Source organism: Natrix helvetica (genome assembly GCF_964273705.1).
Source record: "Natrix helvetica genome assembly, chromosome: 5".
NCBI classification, from domain to species: domain Eukaryota; kingdom Metazoa; phylum Chordata; class Lepidosauria; order Squamata; family Natricidae; genus Natrix; species Natrix helvetica.
The window spans coordinates 101,985,816-102,006,831 of NC_138551.1; the positions used below are offsets into that span (position 1 = coordinate 101,985,816).

Consider the following 21,016-nt stretch of genomic DNA (forward strand, 5'->3'; position numbering starts at 1 on the left):
AGAACGGAGCTGGAAAGCATGTTAGTGGGGTGGGGAGGGAACGGGGATTTTGCAGTATCCTTCCCCTGCCACGCCCACAAAGCCCCTCCCACCAAGTGACACCACGCCCACAGAACCAGTGGTAAAAAGTTTTAAATCCCGCCACTGGAGTCTGCATTTTTAATAGTAGCCAAACGTAAATAATTTTTGCAAGAGCTGGATCTAAATTTTATGCAGCCCCAGAATGGAACACAAGTTTCGAATAGCCCTTTTACTATCACAAGGAAAATATATTGTAAGATTAGCTGATCCCACTGAAAGTATAAATCTGCAATCCTCTCTCAATTGTCAGTTCTTTGCCAGGTTATATTTCTTAAGAATCTTGAGCTACTTCTGCAGTCATTTGTAAAGTGGTTTTCTCATGTTTCTACTCTGATTACAGGATGCAAGGCCCAAAAAGCAGGCTGAATGCCAGGCGTATGCCAAAAGTATCAGAAACTTAATCTATAAACACACCATGTAGAAACAGTGTTTATCCAACACCAGCAGAGGGTTGGCTATCGGCGACTAAAAAAAGAAACCAGCCAGAAGGATTATGCAATAGGATTTATTACTTCTGGATGAAAGAGGCAAAAGCCTGCGGGAATTTTGCAGAAGATAACAAGCAAAAGAACCAACGGCAAACAGGTACCAATCGTTCTGTTTATAATTAACAGATTTAATTAACAGATTAACAGAGTTGGAAGGCATATTGTAGGTAATCTAGTCCAACCCTCTGCCCATGGAGGGGACCATACAGACTACACCAGTGGTGGGATTCAGAATTTTTTGCTACCGGTTCTGTGGGTGTGGCTTGGTGGACGTGGCATGGCTTGGTGGGCGTGGCTTGGTAGGTGTGGCAGGGGAAAGGATACTGTAAAATCCCCATTCCCTCCCAATCAGCTGGGACTCAGGAGGCAGAGAATAGATGGGCGCGGGACCAGTCAGAGGTGGTATTTACCGGTTCTCCGAACTACTTAAAATTTCCACTACCGATTCTCCAGAACTGGTCAGAACTTGCTAAATACCACCTCTGGCCTACACCATTTCTGACAGATAGCAGTGCAGACTCTTCTTGAAAGCCTCCAGTGATGAAGCTCCCACAACTTCTGAAGACAGCTTCTGTTCCATGGGTGGATTGTTCTCACTGTCAGGAAATTTCTCCTTATTTGTAGGTTGAATCTCTTCTTGTTCAGTTTCCACCCATTGTTCCTTGTCTGGCCTTTGAGTGCCTTGGAAAATAGCTTGACCCCTTCCTCTCTGTGGCAGCCCCTCAAATATTGGAAGACTGCTACCATGTCTCCCCTAATAATAAGTGTAAGAAGAATGAACTCTTGTTATGTAGCTTCCTCTGGTCTTCATTCTACTAAAATACAGGTAGCTCTCAACACAACCATTTGTTTAGTGACTCACATAACATAAATGTTGCTTAGTAACAGAAATGTTCAGAGCTCAATTGTGGTCATAATTCAAGATCTCATGGCTAAAAAGAAATCTTTGGAGCTATCTAGGAACCTGGATATCTGCTGGGGCACCCAGGTATGGCTGAAAGGAAGCTTACACGTCCCAATGTTTTCCTCCCAGGCAATGAAAAACAGCTCCCCAAATCCTGGTTTTTGGTGAGCTTGAAGGAATTCATGCAGGGAGAAAATTCAGCTGCATGAATCAAATGCAGAGACTCCCAATCTCCAATGTTATTTTAAACGGTATCGTCCTTAAGGAGATACAAGGACATCCAAATTGTGATGACCTGTGGCGTGGCGCAAAGGCAGCACAGCAAGAGGACCGGTATGAGTCCCTTCATTAACACTAACTGTGCCCCCAATGTCCCTTTCAACTCTCCGGCCTGGAGGAAAGCTCTTCCACAAATCTGTAACAGCCTTTGGCTGGAAATACTCCAGTCCAAACATTGTAAGCAGAAAACTTACAACTATAAATCCAACAAGGCAAGATAAGATAATTAATCGGGCAGGACAAGCAAGATAAGGAGTTCCAGAAGTGAAGTAGCATGGCAGTATATCAAACCAGTTGAAAGGTTGGCAGAAACTCAGATAAGCAGTTAACACCAGATGAACTCAGTCTTTGTTCCCGACAACTGCCCCTCCCAACTGCCTCTCCTTTAAACTCCATCCCCAGGTGTGCCTTGTGAAGGGAATCGGGGCCATTTCCTCCCTTGTAAAGCCACACAACGCACGTTGCTCTCTTCTCCGTTCTTCCCTGCTCTCCCTAGGATGAGGAGGGGGGGCCCTTGGTCTTCACCTGAACCCCCTCTCCCTTGTTCTACCTCTCCCCTTCTCTGCCCAGACTGACTTTGCCCTTCCCCAGTTTCCTCCACAGCCAACGGAACCACGCTCCCACTTTCTATCAGCTGTTTGTCTCCCCCCCCTCATTCAGACTCCGAAGGGGGCATGAGACAATTTATGATGTGATTTGGCCCTCAGTATTATCTAATATTAGACTGGGGATAAAAATATGGATGTCTTCTCTTCTGTCAGAAGACACAGATTTATTTAAAGCAGGGATAATGGCCTCAGGCAAAGCTAGCTGTTTTGCCACTGCAGAGAGTTATCTCAGATAGACTGAAGCCATCCAGACATACATGCCCATCTTCGCTGTGAAGATTTTCGATACTGTGACTTTTCCAATTTTCTATAAAAAGAAGAAGGAGGGAAGAGAAGACATTACTGAGTTCAGTGTGGTCAGTGCGATGCTTGCTAAGCTAAAAATGTCCTAGGAACAGAAGTAGTATTCAGCAGGTTCTGACCAGTTCTGGAGAACTGATAGTGGAAAGTTTGAGTAGTTTGGAGAACCGGTAAATACACCTCTGACTAGCCCCACCCCCATCTATTCTCTACCTCCTGAGTCCCAGCTGATACAGAGGGGATGGGGATTTTGCAGTATCCTTCCCCTGGAGTCGGGTAAGAATGGAGATTTTACAGTATCCTTCCGGTGGTAAATTTTTTGAATCCCACTACTGCCTGGGAAGCAGTTTTTATCTGCACCATGTCAGCTATTCCTCCTTATGTACCACTCAGGGCCAAGGAAGCATCCCTGAACATTGCCTGAAGTCAGTAACAGGTTGGGCGAAGGCAAGCAAACTGAACTTTTAGCCAACTAGCACAGTCTGAGAGGAAACTGGATCTGGGGAGCAGGCCTACAACATGGATATGCTCCTTCAACCTCACCTGGATTCCCTGGATCGCTGGATCATGCAGAGGTTGCGGGGACAAAGAATTTCACACACTGGTGTACCAGCTGCATTGCTTCCTGAGCTGGTTGCATTTGAGAACGATCACCTCTGCCTCAGTTACATCCTCTCTTGATTATTGCAATGTGCTCCACAAGGGGGCTACATCATGCTTTTCAGCAGGAAAGGCGTAAGCAATGTTGTGCACCCGTGTTTGTTTGTTGGTTTGTTTGTTAACTTTGTGTCCCATCTCATCACAAGGTGACCCTGGGTGGTTTAAAAAGCAATATGTATGTATCTTCCGGTTCCGGCTGCGGATCGCGACGGGCAAGCCTTGCTCGCCCCGCGCACTCCTGGTGGGCTCCCCACTGATCCGGGGGGCACAGGACGCCCTGGAGGGGCTCCTGCCGAGGGGGCGGTGTAGCGGGGGACCCCCTGAGTCGGCGGCAGCCGGGGGGCTCCCCGCATTGCCCTAGGCACCGGGAGGCAAGAGGGGAGGCCCCGCAGCGTCTTCGCGATGAGGCAGCTGGAAGAAAGCAAGATTTGAAGGACGCAGCTGCTGTGTGGTGAGGTGGAAACTTTCCCCCGTTCCCTTGCTTGACTGAAAGAAAAAAAAAACTGCCAGCTTTTTAGAACTGACTTTCAACTTGTTTTGAGAAGCGTGACTGGAGGGAGGGGGATTTCCCCCCCCCTTGGACAAGCGGCTTTAAATGGTTTTGCTCTCTGCCCCCAGAGGAGGGGGGGGAGCCATGCAACGAAATCACGCTCATAGCAAAGGCAGATTTTGGACTGCAATTGTGTAAATGAGGTGATGATCTGAAAACTTTGAAAACTTTTGGTCTTTGCCTTCTGATCCCGGTGCTGGCAGGGCAAGATGGCACACTTCCGTCGTCTTCATAGACACTGAAACGTGACTCCACCCATAGAAGCTTCAGGCATCTTGTCTTTGTCTCTGGGGCACTCAGACAAATCTCTTGTTACATTGGACTCTGGGCTTGGAACAAAGGACTTTATTACTTTATTGCCAGGAGCTGAATACAGAAAAGGCTCCTATCTGCTTGGACTCTCTGCCTCGTAACCTCCCTTGGCGGTTTTCCTCCTTAATTGTTTCCCCTCTGTACTGACATTGTTATCTCTTTGCTCATTATAATGCCACCCAAAAGACCACCCCCGGGGAAGCCGGGCTTTGCAGTCTCCGCCCCGACATCCTCAGCATCCAGCCTCAGCGGACAACAGACTTTAATCTCCCTGCTTCAGCCCAAGCCTTCTAAGGTGGACTTCCAGCAGATGTTTCAACAGATTTTAAAGGGACAGGAGGATTTAAAAAATCAATTTAAGGAGATGAATGAGCAGCTTAGAGAAAACCAAGACAGGGCGATTAATAATTCACAGAGACTGGATCTTTTGGAGGAGGAGATGGCTGAGATGAGGGGGGAGGTGGGGGGATTGCAGAAAGGGAACCAAGAACTAGAGAACCATCAGATAAAAATGGAATGTGAAAGAATGTCCTTTTTCCTTAGGTTTCAAAATGTGATTGAGGCGGATGATGAAGATTTAAGGGACATAATGACAAACCTTTTGGCTGAATACATCAAAAAAGACAAACAACAGATGGGGTGGGACATGGACCTGGTTTATAGAGTAAACTCAGCATACGCTAGAACACATAACGTTCCAAGGGAGGTACACATTAAATTCCTTAGAAAGACTACAAGAGATGAGATTCTGAGTGCACAAAGGGGGCAAGCACTAAAATACCAGGATAGAGAAATAGCCATTCTGAAACAGATCCCTAAGAAAGTGAGAGAGAGAAGAAAAAACTATTCGCTATTAGCGAAGAAATTATACCAGAAAGGGGTGTGGTTCAGATGGCTCATGCCTGAAGGTATGCTAATTTTCTGGGAGGACACAAGAGTCAGAATTAATACAACCATAGAGGCTCAGGCCTTTATGGAAAAAAATAAAGCCTTCCTAGATAAGCCTGATGACACTACACCAGACACACAGGACACGGGAGGGACCGGAGCCCTGCTGGCAGGGGGAGAAGGGGCAACATCGAGAAAACTCAGATCACAAAAATGAACAAGAAAATCTGTTTGATGTAAAATGATTGAAATTATTTGAAGATATACGGTAAGTTTATATGCTGACAAAATACTACTAATCTGTAATAACCTAATGTATTAATAAATGAAAAGTATGAGTACGGGGGGAGAGACCACCTCCTGCATATTGTAACTGCCAAAATTTGTAACCTATTCCAGTACCCCTTTCCTTGTTTATTTTTTTAAAAACCAATAAAATTTTGTTTTTTTTTAAAAATAAAATATAAAAAGCAATATGTATGTGTGCAGTGGTGGGATGCTGCCAGTTTAACAACTGGTTTGGTGAGCATGCGCTTTGCACATATGTGTGTTTTGTGTATGCGTGCAGTGCTGAAAATGGAGCATTTAGAAGCTCAGCTGCTTAGCTCCAAGTCAGCAACGGTAAGTAAAACATCGGGAGGGGGGAGGAAATCAGCTGTGTCGCGCAATTGAGATGTGCTGGAAAGCAGGAAATAAAGGACAGGATAAAGCAGGGGCGGGTGGGCGTGGCCAGCTGATCTTTGGAGCTACCGCTTCAACCGAACCAATCCGAACCAGCTGTGGGTGTGTATGAATGTGTCTGTTTGTGTGCAAACACATACATACTTATTTCTATATATCAAATAGCAATAGGAAGAGAAAGGAACAATTTAGAACACTAGGTATATGCTGTAGGAAGTTAGCACCCAACCCTCTCCTAAGGAAAATAAGATATTTTAGGAAATATTAAAAGGGCAGAATGTTTCCCCTAAAAGAGAGGCAGAAACTCATCCCCCCCATCTTTGTCAACGGGCCATTAAGGCCTGAGCCAGGCTATTCTACATAACAAAGATCTATCTCCTTTAGGCAGAGCCATAGTAGGAATTTCCCAAATCCCTTTCATTACATCATCACCCATCCAGAATCAACCAAGCCTGGGACTCGAAGACAACCTACAAAGTTACCCCTGCATGGCCCCATGGGAGTCTGACAACCAATCAGAATACAAGCTCAAATTCAAAGCCGAACAGAGGGTACAAATCTATCTCTATTTCTCGCCCATGGGCCTTTTTGCCCAGGACCTCAAACCATGTGATCCTGTTCATCAATAAAACCATCTTTCCAAGCAGCCTCCATGTTTCCGGTGTCTTTCTTCCCACTTGGAACTGAACCCAGATGGACATTTCTTCCAACAATGCAAAATATAATAATTAATGGAAAACCTAACTCTTTGTTTTCAGAAAGGTCAGCGGGGAATCATCGTGTGAACAGAAGTATAAAGCAGCCATGACCAATCTGAGCACCCGTTCTTCCCACAATCCCAGTCCAGAGAGGAAAAACCTTTATGAGACCCCAGCACTGTCTGCACTGCAGAGAATGGTATGGGCCAGAGGAGGATCTGACAATCATGTGGACCAAGTGTGGCCAAACCTCTACCTTGGAGATGCGTAAGTAGGATGGTTGCTTAGAAGCATTATCTATGATCACTCTCTTTTTCACCTCCAGAGATTCAACAGGGGTAAGGAAAACAGGGCTCATTGCAGTGGTGAAATTCCAATTTTTTTATTACCGGTCCTGTGGGCGTGGCTTGGTAGGCATGGCAGGGGAAGGATATTGTAAAATCTCCATTCCCTCCTGATCAGCTGGGACTGAGGAGGCAGAGAATAGATGGGGTGGGGCCAGCCAGTGGTGGTATTTGCCGATTCACCAAACTACTCAAAATTTCCACTAGCAGTTCTCCAGAACCTGTCAGAACCTGCTGGATTTCACCCCTGGCTTATTGGTACATTTTCCCCTCCAATAGGAGAGTCCACAAGGCACAATTATAAAAAGCCAAGATGGTGGTGGGGATAACACAATCATGGCTCTGTTTTTTCTGTGCATCACATCTCGACCTTTTGGGACCATAACCTTAGACACCCCTCTGAAGATTTTTGCCATAATTTATCTACCTTCCTGAGAAGGAGATGGGAAGTTAACCCATTCTTACCACTTGGAGTCCTGATAAGAGAGGAGACCCATTGTTGGAGGTCTTGGAACGACCCAACGTAGAGACCCCAATAAAATGAACTGGAGTCAGCAGCTTTGTCCACTCAATTTTGATTTATTTATTCGCTTGCCCCATGTTTCCCTGAAAATAAGACCGGAGCTTATATTAATCTTTGCTCCAAAAGACCCATTAGGGCTTATTTTCCAGTTAGGTATGGTACTAAATGCATCCGTCTGGCTAATGATCTTAACTAAGACTTATTTTGGGGGTAGGGCTTATATTGCGAGCATCCTGAAAAATCATGCTATGGCTTATTTTCCAGTTGGGTCTTATTTTTCGGACTGTATTTATTTAGCAACATTTATAAACCACTCCAATGTGACCAGCTTGGTTAATAAAAAGACCAAGGAACTCCACTCATTTCGTGTTTCTAATAGCTAGGGATTATGAAACTTTCTGTGAAATAGTAAAAGGAGGGTGATTTTAATAAGTCTTGGGCATCTTATTCACCATCAAAGCTGACACCAGGCAGAGCATAGAACAACACAGAGAAGCAGTGCAAGATGAGACTAAATTAGCAGACCAGCGAAATGTGGACATAATATAGTTAGATTTCAGCAAGGCATTCAACAAAGTAGACCACAACCTACTTCTTGGTAAGCTAGAAAAAAGTGGGATAGCCTCACCACCAGATGGATTCGCAACTGGCTGACAAACCGTACTCAACTAGTAGTCCTTAATGGGTCTAAGTCTACATGAAGAGAAGGAAGCAGTGGGGTATCACAAGGTTCCATCTTAGGTCCAGTACTCTTCAATATCTTAATAAATGACTTAGATGAGGGAATAGAAGGGGAAGTTACCAAATTTGCAGGTGATACTAAGCTGGCAACAGTAGTTAACACCCTAGGACAGTGATGGCAAACCTTTTTTGGCTTGCGTGCCATAAGTGGGGGGAGCGCAGGGGGGTCGTGTGCGGGCGTGCCGCACCAATAATGCAACGTGCGAAACCGCTGCAGTACACATGCGCACACTACAGGTGCGACCCCCCCATTTTTTGCATGCTTTTTTCGCCCTCCCCAGGCTCCAGAGGCTTTATAGGAGCCTGGGGAGGGTGACAACAGCCTTCCCTGCCCCCCCGGAAGCCCTCTGGAGGCTTCAGGGACCTTCAGGAGGCTTCCCTGAAGCCTCCAGAGCAGTCAAAACAAACCTCCGAGCAAACCGGAAGTCACTTCCGGTTTGCTCGGAGGGTCGTTTTGAGCACTCCGAAGGCTTCAGGGATGTTCAGGACGCTTCCCTGAAGCCTCCGGAGCAGTCATGTGGAGAATTGCCAAGTATTTGACATGGCTGAATGGATGATGTCATTATAACCAGCATGTTATTTTTCACCTTTTAAAAATTACCTTGGCCACTTGGACCTGTGTGGACTTCAACTCCCAAAATTCTGGGTGTCCAAGGTTGAGATATACTAATCTAAGATATAATGCAGAGGTAGTTTTTTTTTAAAAGGACGTGATTAGTTGCCCTCAGGATCCCCAAATTCATTTTTTCCAGCAAAATCTTGGAAGTCTCCAATTCCATGGAAAATAAATGAATGGCTGAGGTAAGTTCTTGTGATCTCCTGAAAGCTTCTCCATTTAATTATGTTTGTTAGTCTGAAAACACATTACCAGTCTCCTGGATTCTGTATACCCTGCTAATTGTTTTCATCATCCACACTGAAGAATCATTAGACATTCACTGGAGGATAATTAAAAATCAGAGCCATTGTGACTCTGTCAAACCATTCCAATGAAAACGCTAGCGATGGTTCTAGAACATCTGGTCTGTAAACCAGTGATGGAGGAGAATTCCAGGCCCAGGGGCTAGTGAGGGAACACTGTCAATCAACCTATATTTCCTGATCAAAGCTGAACATTTTTCACTTTGATCAAGCAAGTTGCCCAGGGCTCACAAACATCACAGCCCTTGAACAAGCTAGGAGAATTCCTGGAGGCCCTTGTCCCAGCATTGAGAGGAAGAAAAACAAATTCTGCTTGTTTTTTTTCCGCTTCAATAGCTAACCAGGAAGGAGGCAACCAAGTGGGAGGTGATGGATCTATTACTCCTGGACTGAGTGGGTTGTTCTGACCCAGGCTTCCCCAAAAAGCACAAAGCAGATTCCTGGTCCCAGAGAAAACCCCTTTTATTAAACGATTGTGAATTCCTCTCATTCACATTCAGCAAAGGCCTGGCAAACAGTCTTTCAAAGGTGAAGTTATGACCACAGACGTTATCTATCTTGGAAAGCTGCCATGTAAATGTTTTCCAAATGCAGTCCTGTGCAAGGAAAGACTTGGCACAGAGTCTCTGAGATTCATGGACAGATCTTCACACTCCTGAAACAAACTAACGAACGAACAAATGAATTGTTTCCTGCAAAATCCCACTCCCCTTTCACTCCTCTTTTATTTCCTATGGGAGGGGCCAATCACCTTCCACCAGAGGTGGGTTACTGTCAGTTCGGCCCAGTTCAGTTGAACCGGTAGTGGGCTGGAGCAGCTGAGAGCAAACCGATACGGTGGCTCTTTTGGCCTGCCTGCCTGCCCGTGCTCTATACCTGTTTTCATGACAAATTGTGCACATGCCCAGCGTGTGGCGCCTGTGTGAGCCCCAACAATCAGCTGGTTGTTGCAGGGGGTGGTGGGTTGCACACGCACATGCAGCGCGAGTCAGGTGTGTGCACAAACGGAACCCTCGCATGCCTGATCAGCAAACTGGTAGTGAAGGTAAGTGCAACCCACCACTGCCATCCACCTGTGGCTTTACTCCCAAGTCGACCCCGATTTCTTAGCTGTTCTTCTCTTCTGGCAGCTCTGTGCATGCACATGCTGCGAACAGGCTCCAGCTGTTCTTCTGCCTCACTGCTGTCTAGCTCCAAAGACAGCTGAGAACTGCCAGATGGCCTTGGCCCCATCTTTCCCTCCAGTGCAGAGCCCTTGTCCGAGCCTTCCCCAGCCTCCAGGACTGGCCCATGCTCCTCCCCAATCTCTTCACTGTCTGACTCTGCTTTCAGCTTCGCTGGCCGCTGGCAGGCCACAACACAGGTTACAGGTAGCTGAAATTCATTCGATAGGAGCCTCTGTGGGCTTCGGCATGATATTCAACAGTGGCCAAGAAGTGATTTATTTATTTTATATTTATATATTAGACTTAAAAGCCACATCCCTCACAAAGTGACTCTGGTGTCCAAATAATAGCAATAGCACGTAGACTTATATACTGCTTCACAGCACTTTACAGCTCTCTCTAAGCAGTTTACAGAGTCAGTGTCTTGCCCCCAACAATCTGGGTCCTCATTCTACCAACTAGAGAAGGATGGAAGGCTGACTCAGCCTTGAACCTGGTGAGATTCGAACTGCCAAATTTCAGGCAGACAGATAGCAGTCAGCGAAGTAGCCCGCAGTACTGCATTCTAACCACTGTGCCAGCACGGCGCTAAGACATAAAAACCTGTATGAATCTCTGAATACGAGGTAAAGTAACATTTAACATTCAGAATAACTAAACCTGTGGCAGCATGCTTTTCTGTGGGGCCCAAATGAGTCAGCAGAGCCAAGTCTTCAGGTATTTGCAAAAGGCCAGGAGAATGTGGGGGGCACCACACCCCCTGGGGGGGGGGAGAAGGGGAGGGAAGCTGTTCCAAGGGATGGAAGCAATTGATAGAGAAGGCTCTCTTCCTGAATCCTGCCAGTCAAAGTTCTTTAATTGATGGCTTTTGCAGCATACCCTATCTGCTTGACCAGGCGGGGTGGGCCGATGTAATGGGGCGAAGATGGCTCTCCAGTTTTCTTCTTTCTTGATCGTCTTTTGACAGATGGGCAGCAAGAAGTAAATCCATTCTTCAGGGCATTGGCATCACTCATATCCTTAATGCAGCCGACGGGCCCTACAACATCAACACTGGAGCACGTTATTACCGAGACCTGCCGATTCAGTACTACGGAGTGCAAGCTTTCGATGACAATTCGTTTGACATAAGCGTCTTCTTCCACGAGGCTGCCGATTTCATACACAAGGCCTTAAATACTGTAGGAGGTAAGAGGAGATTTTTAAAAAATGTGGAATGGCACCCCCCAAAAAAGGTTGTGCTTTCAGTGCCACTTATGGAAGCTGGAAGCTATTGCTTATTGTGGTTCAGGAAAGCTTCTCTGGACAGAGATAACTCTTCTGGCCAGGGGTGGGATTCAGTCGGTTTGGAATGGTTCGCACGAACCAGTAGTGCCCGCGATCAATTGGCCTGCCCACCCACCTCTGTGCTAGTCTGTCCTATACTTCCTTTGTTTGAAGCCCAGCTAATAGGCACGGCAGAGCGGATTGCTGCGCCTCAGCTGTTTTACTCACCAGGGATGTTTTCAAATGGACTACGCTCAGCAAACCGGTTGCTACACCGGTTGAATCCCACCACTGCTTCTGGCCCATAATTACCAAAGGTTATAAAGTGAAAGGAGATTGTTTAATTCTTCATGCTTAGAGCCGGGATTTTTCTACACCAAGTAAGTAAAAAAAAAGAGGGTGTCTTGGAAACTTAGAAAAGCAACCTGATCTAAAGTTGAGTTCAGGTTCTGAGAACTTCATGGAGACAACCATGCTAACTCTTGGGAGCAATGCAGAATTGGTTCAAAATGATATTCCAAATCTTTCCAAGAGCCCAGACTGTTCAACAGTAGTAGTAGTAGTAGTAGTAGTAGTAGTAGTAGTAGTAGTAGTAGTAGTAATAATAATAATAATAATAATAATAATAATAATAATAAAATAATAATTCAGTAGCACAAATGATCCACTGGAATTTGTGCAAAAATTATAATATTAAAACAACAACAAACTGGTGGGAACATAAGCCTGAAAAAGTCACCGAAAATCAGATGGTCAAGATCCTATGAGATTTTTGTATATACACGGACAAAATACTGTCGCATAACACGCCAGACATCACACTGGTTGAGAAAAATAAGGTTATAATCATAGACATCGCAATACCAGGTGATAGCAGGGTCGAGGAGAAGGAACATGAAAAAGTCGCGAAATACCAAGACTTAAAAATTGAAATTCAACTATTATGGCACAAACCAACAGTGGTAATTCCAGTGGTAATCGGCACACTGGGTGCTATTCCAAAAGCACTGGAATTACATTTAAAACAGTTAAAACTTGACAAAATCACCATCAGTCAAATGCAAAAAGCTGCACTGCTTGGATCTGCACGTATATTACGAAAATACGTTACGACGTCCTAGGCCCCTGGGTGGGGCCCGACTAGTAATCAATGCCAAATCCGGCGAAACAACTGGCTGCTGTGATACAATCGTATAATAATAATAATAATAATAATAATAATAATAATAATAATAATAATAATAATAATAATAATAATAATAATAATAATAATAATAATAATAGAATTGGACATCACCTGGAAATGACCAATTACATGGTTTCTGGCTCAAATATCTGACCAGTTTACATGCAATGTTGGCCAGGCAACTGAATGAAATTTTACAAAATGGTCAAATTGATGAATGGTTGACAACTGAAAAAACATACTTGATTCAGAAAGATGCAACTAAAGGAACAATACCTGAAAACTACAGACCAATAACATGCTTGCCAACAACCTTTAAATTACTCACAGGCATTATTGCAGATAACATTATGGATTATTTGGAAACAAACAACATCTTGCCAGTAGAGCAAAAAGGCAACAAAAGAAGGAGTAGGGGCACAAAAGATCAGCTCCTAATTGATAAAATGATATTAGAAAATTGTAAGAAAAGAAAAAGGAACTTGAATATGGTCTGGATTGATTATAAAAAAGCATTCGACTCATTGCCACATAGTTGGATCATAAAATGCTTAGAAACAACTGGCATTAGTAAAAATATTACATCCTTCACTGAAAAGGCGATGAAACAATGGAGAACTGAGTTGGCAGTAGGGAATGAGAACTACGGAATGGTTAATATCAAGCGAGGAATTTTCCAGGGTGATTCCCTTTCACCTCTTCTCTTCATCATCGCGATGATCCCACTATCAGTAATCTTAAAAAAAATGAAATTAGGCTACCAAACAGCCAAAGAAGCTGAAAAAATTTCACATTTATTATATATGGATGATTTGAAACTCTATGGAAAGTCAGAAATAGAAATCCAATCACTGACAAACACAGTCCGAATATTATGGTTAACAACAGGTACATTAAAGAAAGAAACAGAGTCACTAATCCTGGCTGCGCAAGAACAAGCTATCCGAACAAATGCCATTAAGGCCAAAATCGAAAAATCCTCTGATGATGCCAAATGCAGACTCTGCAAAGAAGTTGATGAAACTGTTGACCACATACTCAGCTGCTGTAAAAAAATCGCGCAGACTGATTATAAATTGCGGCACAATTCAGTAGCACAAATGATCCACTGGAATTTGTGCAAAAATTATAATATTAAAACAACAACAAACTGGTGGGAACATAAGCCTGAAAAAGTCACCGAAAATCAGATGGTCAAGATCCTGTGGGATTTTCGTATACAAACAGACAAAATACTAGCGCATAACACACCAGACATCACACTGGTTGAGAAAAATAAGGTTACAATCATAGACATCGCAATACCAGGTGATAGCAGGGTTGAGGAGAAGGAACATGAAAAAGTCGCGAAATACCAGGACTTAAAAATTGAAATCCAACGATTATGGCACAAACCAGCAGTGGTAATTCCAGTGGTAATCGGCACACTGGGTGCTATTGCAAAAGCACTGGGATTACATTTAAAACAGTTAAAACTTGACAAAATCACCATCAGTCAAATGCAAAAAGCTGCACTGCTTGGATCTGCACGTATATTACGAAAATACGTTACGACGTCCTAGGCCCCTGGGTGGGGCCCGACTAGTAATCAATGCCAAATCCGGCAAATCAACTGGCCGCTGTGATACAATCGTATAATAATAATAATAATAAATAAATAATAATAATAATAGACTTGAACATTCTGACTCTACAAAAAACCACCCTACTTGGAACAACTTACATCCTCTGATGTTACCTTAACTGTTCCTAGGTCCTTGGTTAGGACTCAAGCTGTTGAGCTACCAACCAGCCCCAAAGGCTTTGAATCTCACCAAAGATTAACATCATCATCATCATCATCATCATCATCATCATCAGAAGAAGAAGAAGAAGAAAAGAAGAAGAAGAAGAAGAAGAAGAAGAAGAAGAAGAAGAAGAAGAAGAAGAAGAAGAAGAAGAAGAAGAAGAAGAAGAAGAAGAAGAAGAAGAAGAAGAAGAAAATTCACATTTATTATATATGGATGATTTGAAACTCTATGGAAAGTCAGAAATAGAAATCCAATCACTGACAAACACAGTCCGAGTATTCAGCACCGATATTTCAATGCAGTTTGGCATGGAAAAATGTGCCACTGTATCCATAAAAAGGGGCAAAATCACTACATGTGAGGGAATTGAAATGCCCAATGGCCAACTAATTAAATGCAACGAAAATGAAGCCTACAAATACTTAGGCATTTTGCAGTTGGATAACATCAAACATGGACAAGTAAAAAATATTGTCAGGAGAGAGTACACCAACAGAGTTAGGAAAATTTTGAAATCTAAATTAAATGGTGGAAATACAATCAAGGCCATAAATACCTGGGCAATACCAGTTATAAGATACACAGCTGGTATAGTTAACTGGACACAAGCTGATTTGGACATTTTGGACCGAAAAACCAGGAAACGAATGACAATGCACTACAGTTTACATCCACGTGGTGACACTGATAGACTATACCTGCCCCGAAAATCAGGTGGCAGAGGATTATTACAAGTGAAGCAAATAGTTGAAGAAGAAAAACATGCACTAGCTGATTATTTAAAAGAAAGTCAAGAAGATCTATTAATCGAAGTAAAGAACAAAAATCTACTGAAGGCCCAACAGACGAAACAAGAATACAGAAAAGATGTGATAAAATCAAGAATGGAGAGTTGGCAGAACAAAGCCTTACATGGTCAATTTCTGGAAAAAATAAAAGATAAAGTGGACAGTGAAAAAACTTGGTTATGGTTAACAACAGGTACATTAAAGAAAGAAACAGAGTCACTAATCCTGGCTGCGCAAGAACAAGCTATCCGAACAAATGCCATTAAGGCCAAAATCGAAAAATCCTCTGATGATGCCAAATGCAGACTCTGCAAAGAAGTTGATGAAACTGTTGACCACATACTCAGCTGCTGTAAAAAAATCGCGCAGACTGATTATAAATTGCGGCACAATTCAGTAGCACAAATGATCCACTGGAATTTGTGCAAAAATTATAATATTAAAACAACAAACTGGTGGGAACATAAGCCTGAAAAAGTCACCAAAAATCAGATGGTCAAGATCCTGTGGGATTTTCGTATACAAACAGACAAAATACTAGCGCATAACACACTAGACATCACACTGGTTGAGAAAAATAAGGTTACAATCATAGACATCGCAATACTAGGTGATAGCAGGGTTGAGGAGAAGGAACATGAAAAAGTCGCGAAATACCAGGACTTAAAAATTGAAATCCAACGATTATGGCACAAACCAACAGTGGTAATTCCAGTGGTAATCGGCACACTGGGTGCTATTCCAAAAGCACTGGAATTACATTTAAAACAGTTAAAACTTGACAAAATCACCATCAGTCAAATGCAAAAAGCTGCACTGCTTGGATCTGCACGTATATTACGAAAATACGTTACAACGTCCTAGGCCCCTGGGTGGGGCCCGACTAGTAATCAATGCCAAATCCGGCGAATCAACTGGCCACTGTGATACAATCATATAATAATAATAATAATAATAATAATAATAATAATAATAATAATAATAATAATAATAATAATAATAATAATAATAATAATAATAATATGATGCAACAAGCGAAGAATGGTTAACAGCTGGCCGAACATACTTGATAATGAAAGATCTTCCAAGGAGATTCACTTTCACCACTACTGTTCAACATTTCATTTGTAATTTGTACTTGTAACCATCATCCTTTGCTAATGCTTTCACTATATTTCCATTTCCCAGTTCTATTCCTTCTGTTTTTTCCATTTTTCCTCGCTGCATGGATAATATAGCACATTTTTCAAGTCCAAAGTTCATTTTGATGTCACTGCTGAACAGTTGAACTGTGTTGAGTATTGATTTAAGTTCAGTGGGGCTTTTCACATACATTTTTAAGTCATGGTTTATCTTGCCATGTTGGCTTGAGATTTGGTATCCCAGTTTTGTGTTTCGTAGGATTATTGTCAGTGGAATTAATGCAATGTTGAACAGTAGTGGTGAAAGTGAATCCCTTTGGAAGATTCCTTATCTGATGTTGACTTCACCAATGTTCTCCCCATTTGTTGTTAGAACTGTTTTCCATTTTTACATATTTGCTTTCAAAAAATGTACAGATATTTTTACTGATTCCAAAGTTTTCCAGCCATGTGTTAATCCAGCTGTGGGGTAATGAGTCAAATGCATTCTTGTAATCAATCCACGCCATATTTAAATTTGTTTTTCTTCGTTTTGCATTTTTTAGTACCATTTTGTCTATGAGCAGCTGATCTTTTGTTCCTCTTGATTTTTTATAATTTCCTTTTTGTTCTACTGGATACAAACTGTTTTCCATCAGATGATTGAATACTGAATTTGCCAGTATCCTTGTAAAAAGTTTGAATGTTGTTGGCAGACAAGTAATTGGGCGATAGTTGCTTGATTCTATGCCTTTTTCTGGATCTTTCATTATCAAGTATGTTCGGCCAGCTGTTAACCATTCTTCGCTTGTTGCATTTTGAAGCATTTGATCAAATTGAGTGGCCATGCAATGATGGAGGCTTGTCAGGTGTTTTAGCCAGTATCCATGCAGTTCATCCAGGCCAGGCGCACTCCAGTTCTTGACCTTCTTTGCTTGTTTTGCCACCATGTCAGTTTTTATTGCAATATTTTCCATCTTGTTATGTGTTGTTTGTTGTTGAATATCTTTGATCCAGGAGGCAGTTTTGTTGTGTTCCACTGGGTTTTCCCACAGTTCTTTCCAAAAGTTCAAAGTTTTTTCTTTACATGGGTGAATATTAGCTTGGATTCGATTTTCATCAAGGGACCGGTAGAAGAGGTATTGTGATTGTTGTTGTTGTTGTTGTTATTGACTTGGATTGTGCCTTGTGAACTTTGGACTTTTTTTGCCTCGTGAACCCTCTTGCGTTGTGGATTTTAGTTTGCCTGAGGAGTTTATTTTGAATGAGAAACTTTCAAGTACCTTGTACTTGACCATTGCTCTGTGGACCAGCATTGGTCTGCTGGCGGCTGGACTTCATTGGAACAGTTCTTGGTTTTTGGTGGAGGGAATTGCTGGGCAATATTAGTAAACTCACTAAACCAAGTTAGGTGTGTGCACGCGTGTGAGTAGGACAGCACAACTATGAAGAACCAAAGCTCAAATTCCAATAAGAATGTAACATCAATTTTGCATAAATGCAGCCTAAAATTGTTCACCACACAAAACAGTTTAGAGAGATCGAAAAGGGGTGTCTGAAGGATTGGGTGAAAAAAATCAAGATGATGCTTGTGATAGTTCAGTCGAAGCTCTGCATGTGTGTCACAGCACATAAAAATCAAGCAAACTTTGATGGCACCATCACAACCTTCATCTTGACTCTTTTGACCATGCCTTGTGGACACCCCTGGTGGACTATGAGTGGTACATGAACCATGTGCATTCAAAGTTGCTTTTGTTATGTCTTCCCAGGCAAGGTCTTTGTCCACTGCGCTATGGGGCTAAGCCGTTCGGCCACTTTAGTGTTGGCGTACTTGATGATCCACGAAAACCTGACACTTGTGGAAGCCTTGAAATCAGTGGACTCTCACAGAGGCATCTGTCCAAACACCGGATTCCTCAGCCAGCTCCGAGCCTTCGACATCAAATTAAGCAATGAAAAGAAGAGAGCTAACACTATGGCTAAAGGGGACTGAATAACTCTGCAAATACAGGAATTCTGCAGCATTGATGCTTTCATTTGGAATGATTCACTCAGCAAAACTTTTTTCCTGAGACTGGGAGGGAAGAAATGCTTCCTTTTATGTCATAAAACTCATGGAGCAGAGTGAAAAATGGGAATAATATTAAATATAAAGAAGAACAAACTCATGACAACAGGCAAAACAACCGGACTTAGAATTAACAGGATACTGAAGGGATGGCTAATGTAGAAAGTTAGCACCCACCCCTCTCCTAGAAGAATGAAATATCCTAGGAAATATTAAAAAGGCAGAATATTATATTGCCCTGGATGAGAAAAGGAGAAACATGTTTTTAAAGATAAAGAGCAGCTCCTTGCCCCCCAGCAGCAGTGATGAATTGCTCCCGGTTCGGCCTGGTTCGGCCAAGTCAGTAGTAGTGGTGGCAGGATGCCCCGCATATGGCTTGGGCCTTATTATGAGGGGAGGTTTATTGTTTTGGGGTTGCCAGGCGGCTGCTCTCTTGCGAGCAGCTCCCAAAGAGCCGGCACAGCCTCATGGGCGAATGGCTGTGTTGCGCTGTCGCAGCAGCACAGCACAGCAACCATGAAGCAACCATGCTCATGAGCAGCCACCCGGCAAACCTCATTTCCAGCCGGGCACAGCGCCATTCACTGACATAGGGGTATCACCAAGCCATGTGAGCGCCTATTTGCCACTGCCCAGCTCCCGCAGCTTGGCGCCTTCGAAATGCCAGTGAATGGTGCTCTGCACGGCTGGAGAGGGAGGTTGCGCGAGCGGCTGTTCCGCTCTCGTTCGTGCTCCTCCCAGCCTCACAATGCCCTGGCTCAGTTCTCCCTGGAGAGCCAGAGGATCTCCGCTGCCGCTGTTGCTGTTGTTGTGGGCCAGCTGCCGGCAGACCGTACAACCATAGAGCGTACGCCCAGAGTGGCCACTGCCGGAAGACTCGGTTTGGAAGCCGCAGAAAAAATAATGCAGCAGCAGCGGCAGCGGAGGTCAGTGACGTGCAGTCAGGGGAGGCAGGGGAGGCAGAGCCTCATCGCTCTCATGAAAAGAAAACAAATGGAAAATGGAAAAGGCAAGTGCTGAGGTGAGGCTTTAAAAAGCCTCTAAAAAGGGAGGGCTATGACAACTTTGATCTTTGCAAGCGTGCAAGCGTGCAAGCGTGTGCAGGAGGCTCCTCAGCGCTAGCCTCAGATCAGTGCGAGGTGCTCAGGAAGGAGGGGAATGGGACCGCGGCTGCGCTGATCTGAGGCTAGGGCTGAGGAGCCTCCTGCACACGCAGTCCCATTCCCCTCCTTCCTGAGCGGCTTGCGCTGGGAGCCAGGCTGCACGCATAGGAGCTGGCGGCCAGAGCGCCCTAAAACAGCACCAGATAGCATGTCCCACAAGAAGAGCCCCAAGGGCAAGGGCAGCAGTGCTGTGCCCTCCCCCTCCCTGACCACTGGCCAGCAACGCGCCGCTACCAATGCTGCCTTCTCCGTCTGCCTTACGAAAGGAGATAGCCTAACCGAGGCAAATGAGCCTGCCCTGCAGCCTCCTTCATTCACACGTTTGGGCAGGTGGGGCTTTCTTGCACGCCTTCAGAAAGCCCCCCCCCCCCAATTGCCCAAACATGTGTGAATGAAGGAGGCTGCAAGGCAGGCTCATTTGCCTCGGCTATCTCCTTTCGTTCTCCATCTGCCTCATAAAACGAGATAGCCTAGCCAAGCAAATGAGTCTGCCCTGCAGCCTCCTTCATTCCTTCCTTCTCTCAGCACCCACCAAAGCATTTCCAAAGCGTTCTCATATCCCAGATTAGGAGATCCCAGGTGATTGCAGTCAGAATGAAAAAGAAAAGAAATAAATTCCCCCCTGCAATCTCTTGGATGTAACTCTAAGCTATTGTCCATGTGACTGGCTTGATTGGCCAGTGGGATGAGTGGATTCCAAAAGGAATCTGCTCATCCATTTAGACCCTGGACAGATAAGATTTATCTAGTCCAACCCCTTCCCAAGGCAGGAGTCCTTCCTTCTCTTTGAAAGCTGTCAGTGGCAGTCTGGCAGACATGAGGGAAATGGTGTGTGTGTGTGTGTGTGTGTGTGTGTATGAGAGAGAGAGAGAGAGAGAGAGAGAGAGAGAGAGAGAATGAAAGAATAAGAAAGAAAGTAAGTTGGAGAGAGAGAGAGATAAGAAAGAAGGAAGGAAGGAAGAGAAAGAAAATAAGTTGGGGAGAGAGACACAAGAAGGAAAGAAGGAAGGAAAGAAAGAAAAAAGAAAGGAAAGAAAGAAAGAAAGAAAGAAAGAAGGAAGGAAGGAAGAAAGAAAGGAAGAGAAAGAAAGAAAGATAGAAAGAAAGAAGCCCAAAATTTTGGTTGCTAAGCAAGAGTGTTGTTAAGTGAGTTTCACCACATTTTCCACTCCACCCAGTCACATGGCCAGCAAGCCACTCCCACCGTCAAATGGCCAGCAAGCCACTCCCACAAAGCAGGTGACACCTACGGAAGAGGCTCTAAAAATTTTTGAAACCCACCACTGTGTCAATGCCTCACCAGCTATAAACCTCACCGCACGTCACTGGCGGAGGTCCAGGGGGCTTATTTGCGGGGGAGGGCTTATATTTTTGCCCACCAGAAAAGTGTGGCATGGCCTTATTATCAGGATATGTCGTAATTTCGGGGAAACATACTATCTATCTATCTGTCTATCTATCTATCTATCTATCTATCTATCTATCTA

The 21,016-nt window shown here is 43.9% G+C and overlaps 1 protein-coding gene across 2 annotated transcripts; it reads left to right on the forward strand.

Annotated features, from left to right (window-relative positions):
• The first annotated feature begins 528 nt into the window (after positions 1-528).
• LOC309393966 (dual specificity protein phosphatase 13B-like) lies at positions 529-19,481 on the forward strand. 2 transcript variants are annotated; one of them, XM_081956591.1, is made up of 4 exons: positions 529-666; positions 6,510-6,716; positions 11,112-11,332; positions 18,068-19,481. In XM_081956591.1, exons 2-4 carry the CDS (start codon positions 6,556-6,558, stop codon positions 18,289-18,291), a joined length of 606 nt encoding a protein of 201 aa, XP_081812717.1. In that variant the 5' UTR covers positions 529-666; positions 6,510-6,555; the 3' UTR covers positions 18,292-19,481. The 2 variants fall into 2 exon arrangements, with proteins under 2 accessions (XP_081812717.1, XP_081812718.1); XM_081956592.1 differs by lacking the exon at positions 529-666 and adding an exon at positions 8,810-8,858 and having other exon boundaries at positions 6,616-6,716.
• Positions 19,482-21,016: the final 1,535 nt, after the last annotated feature.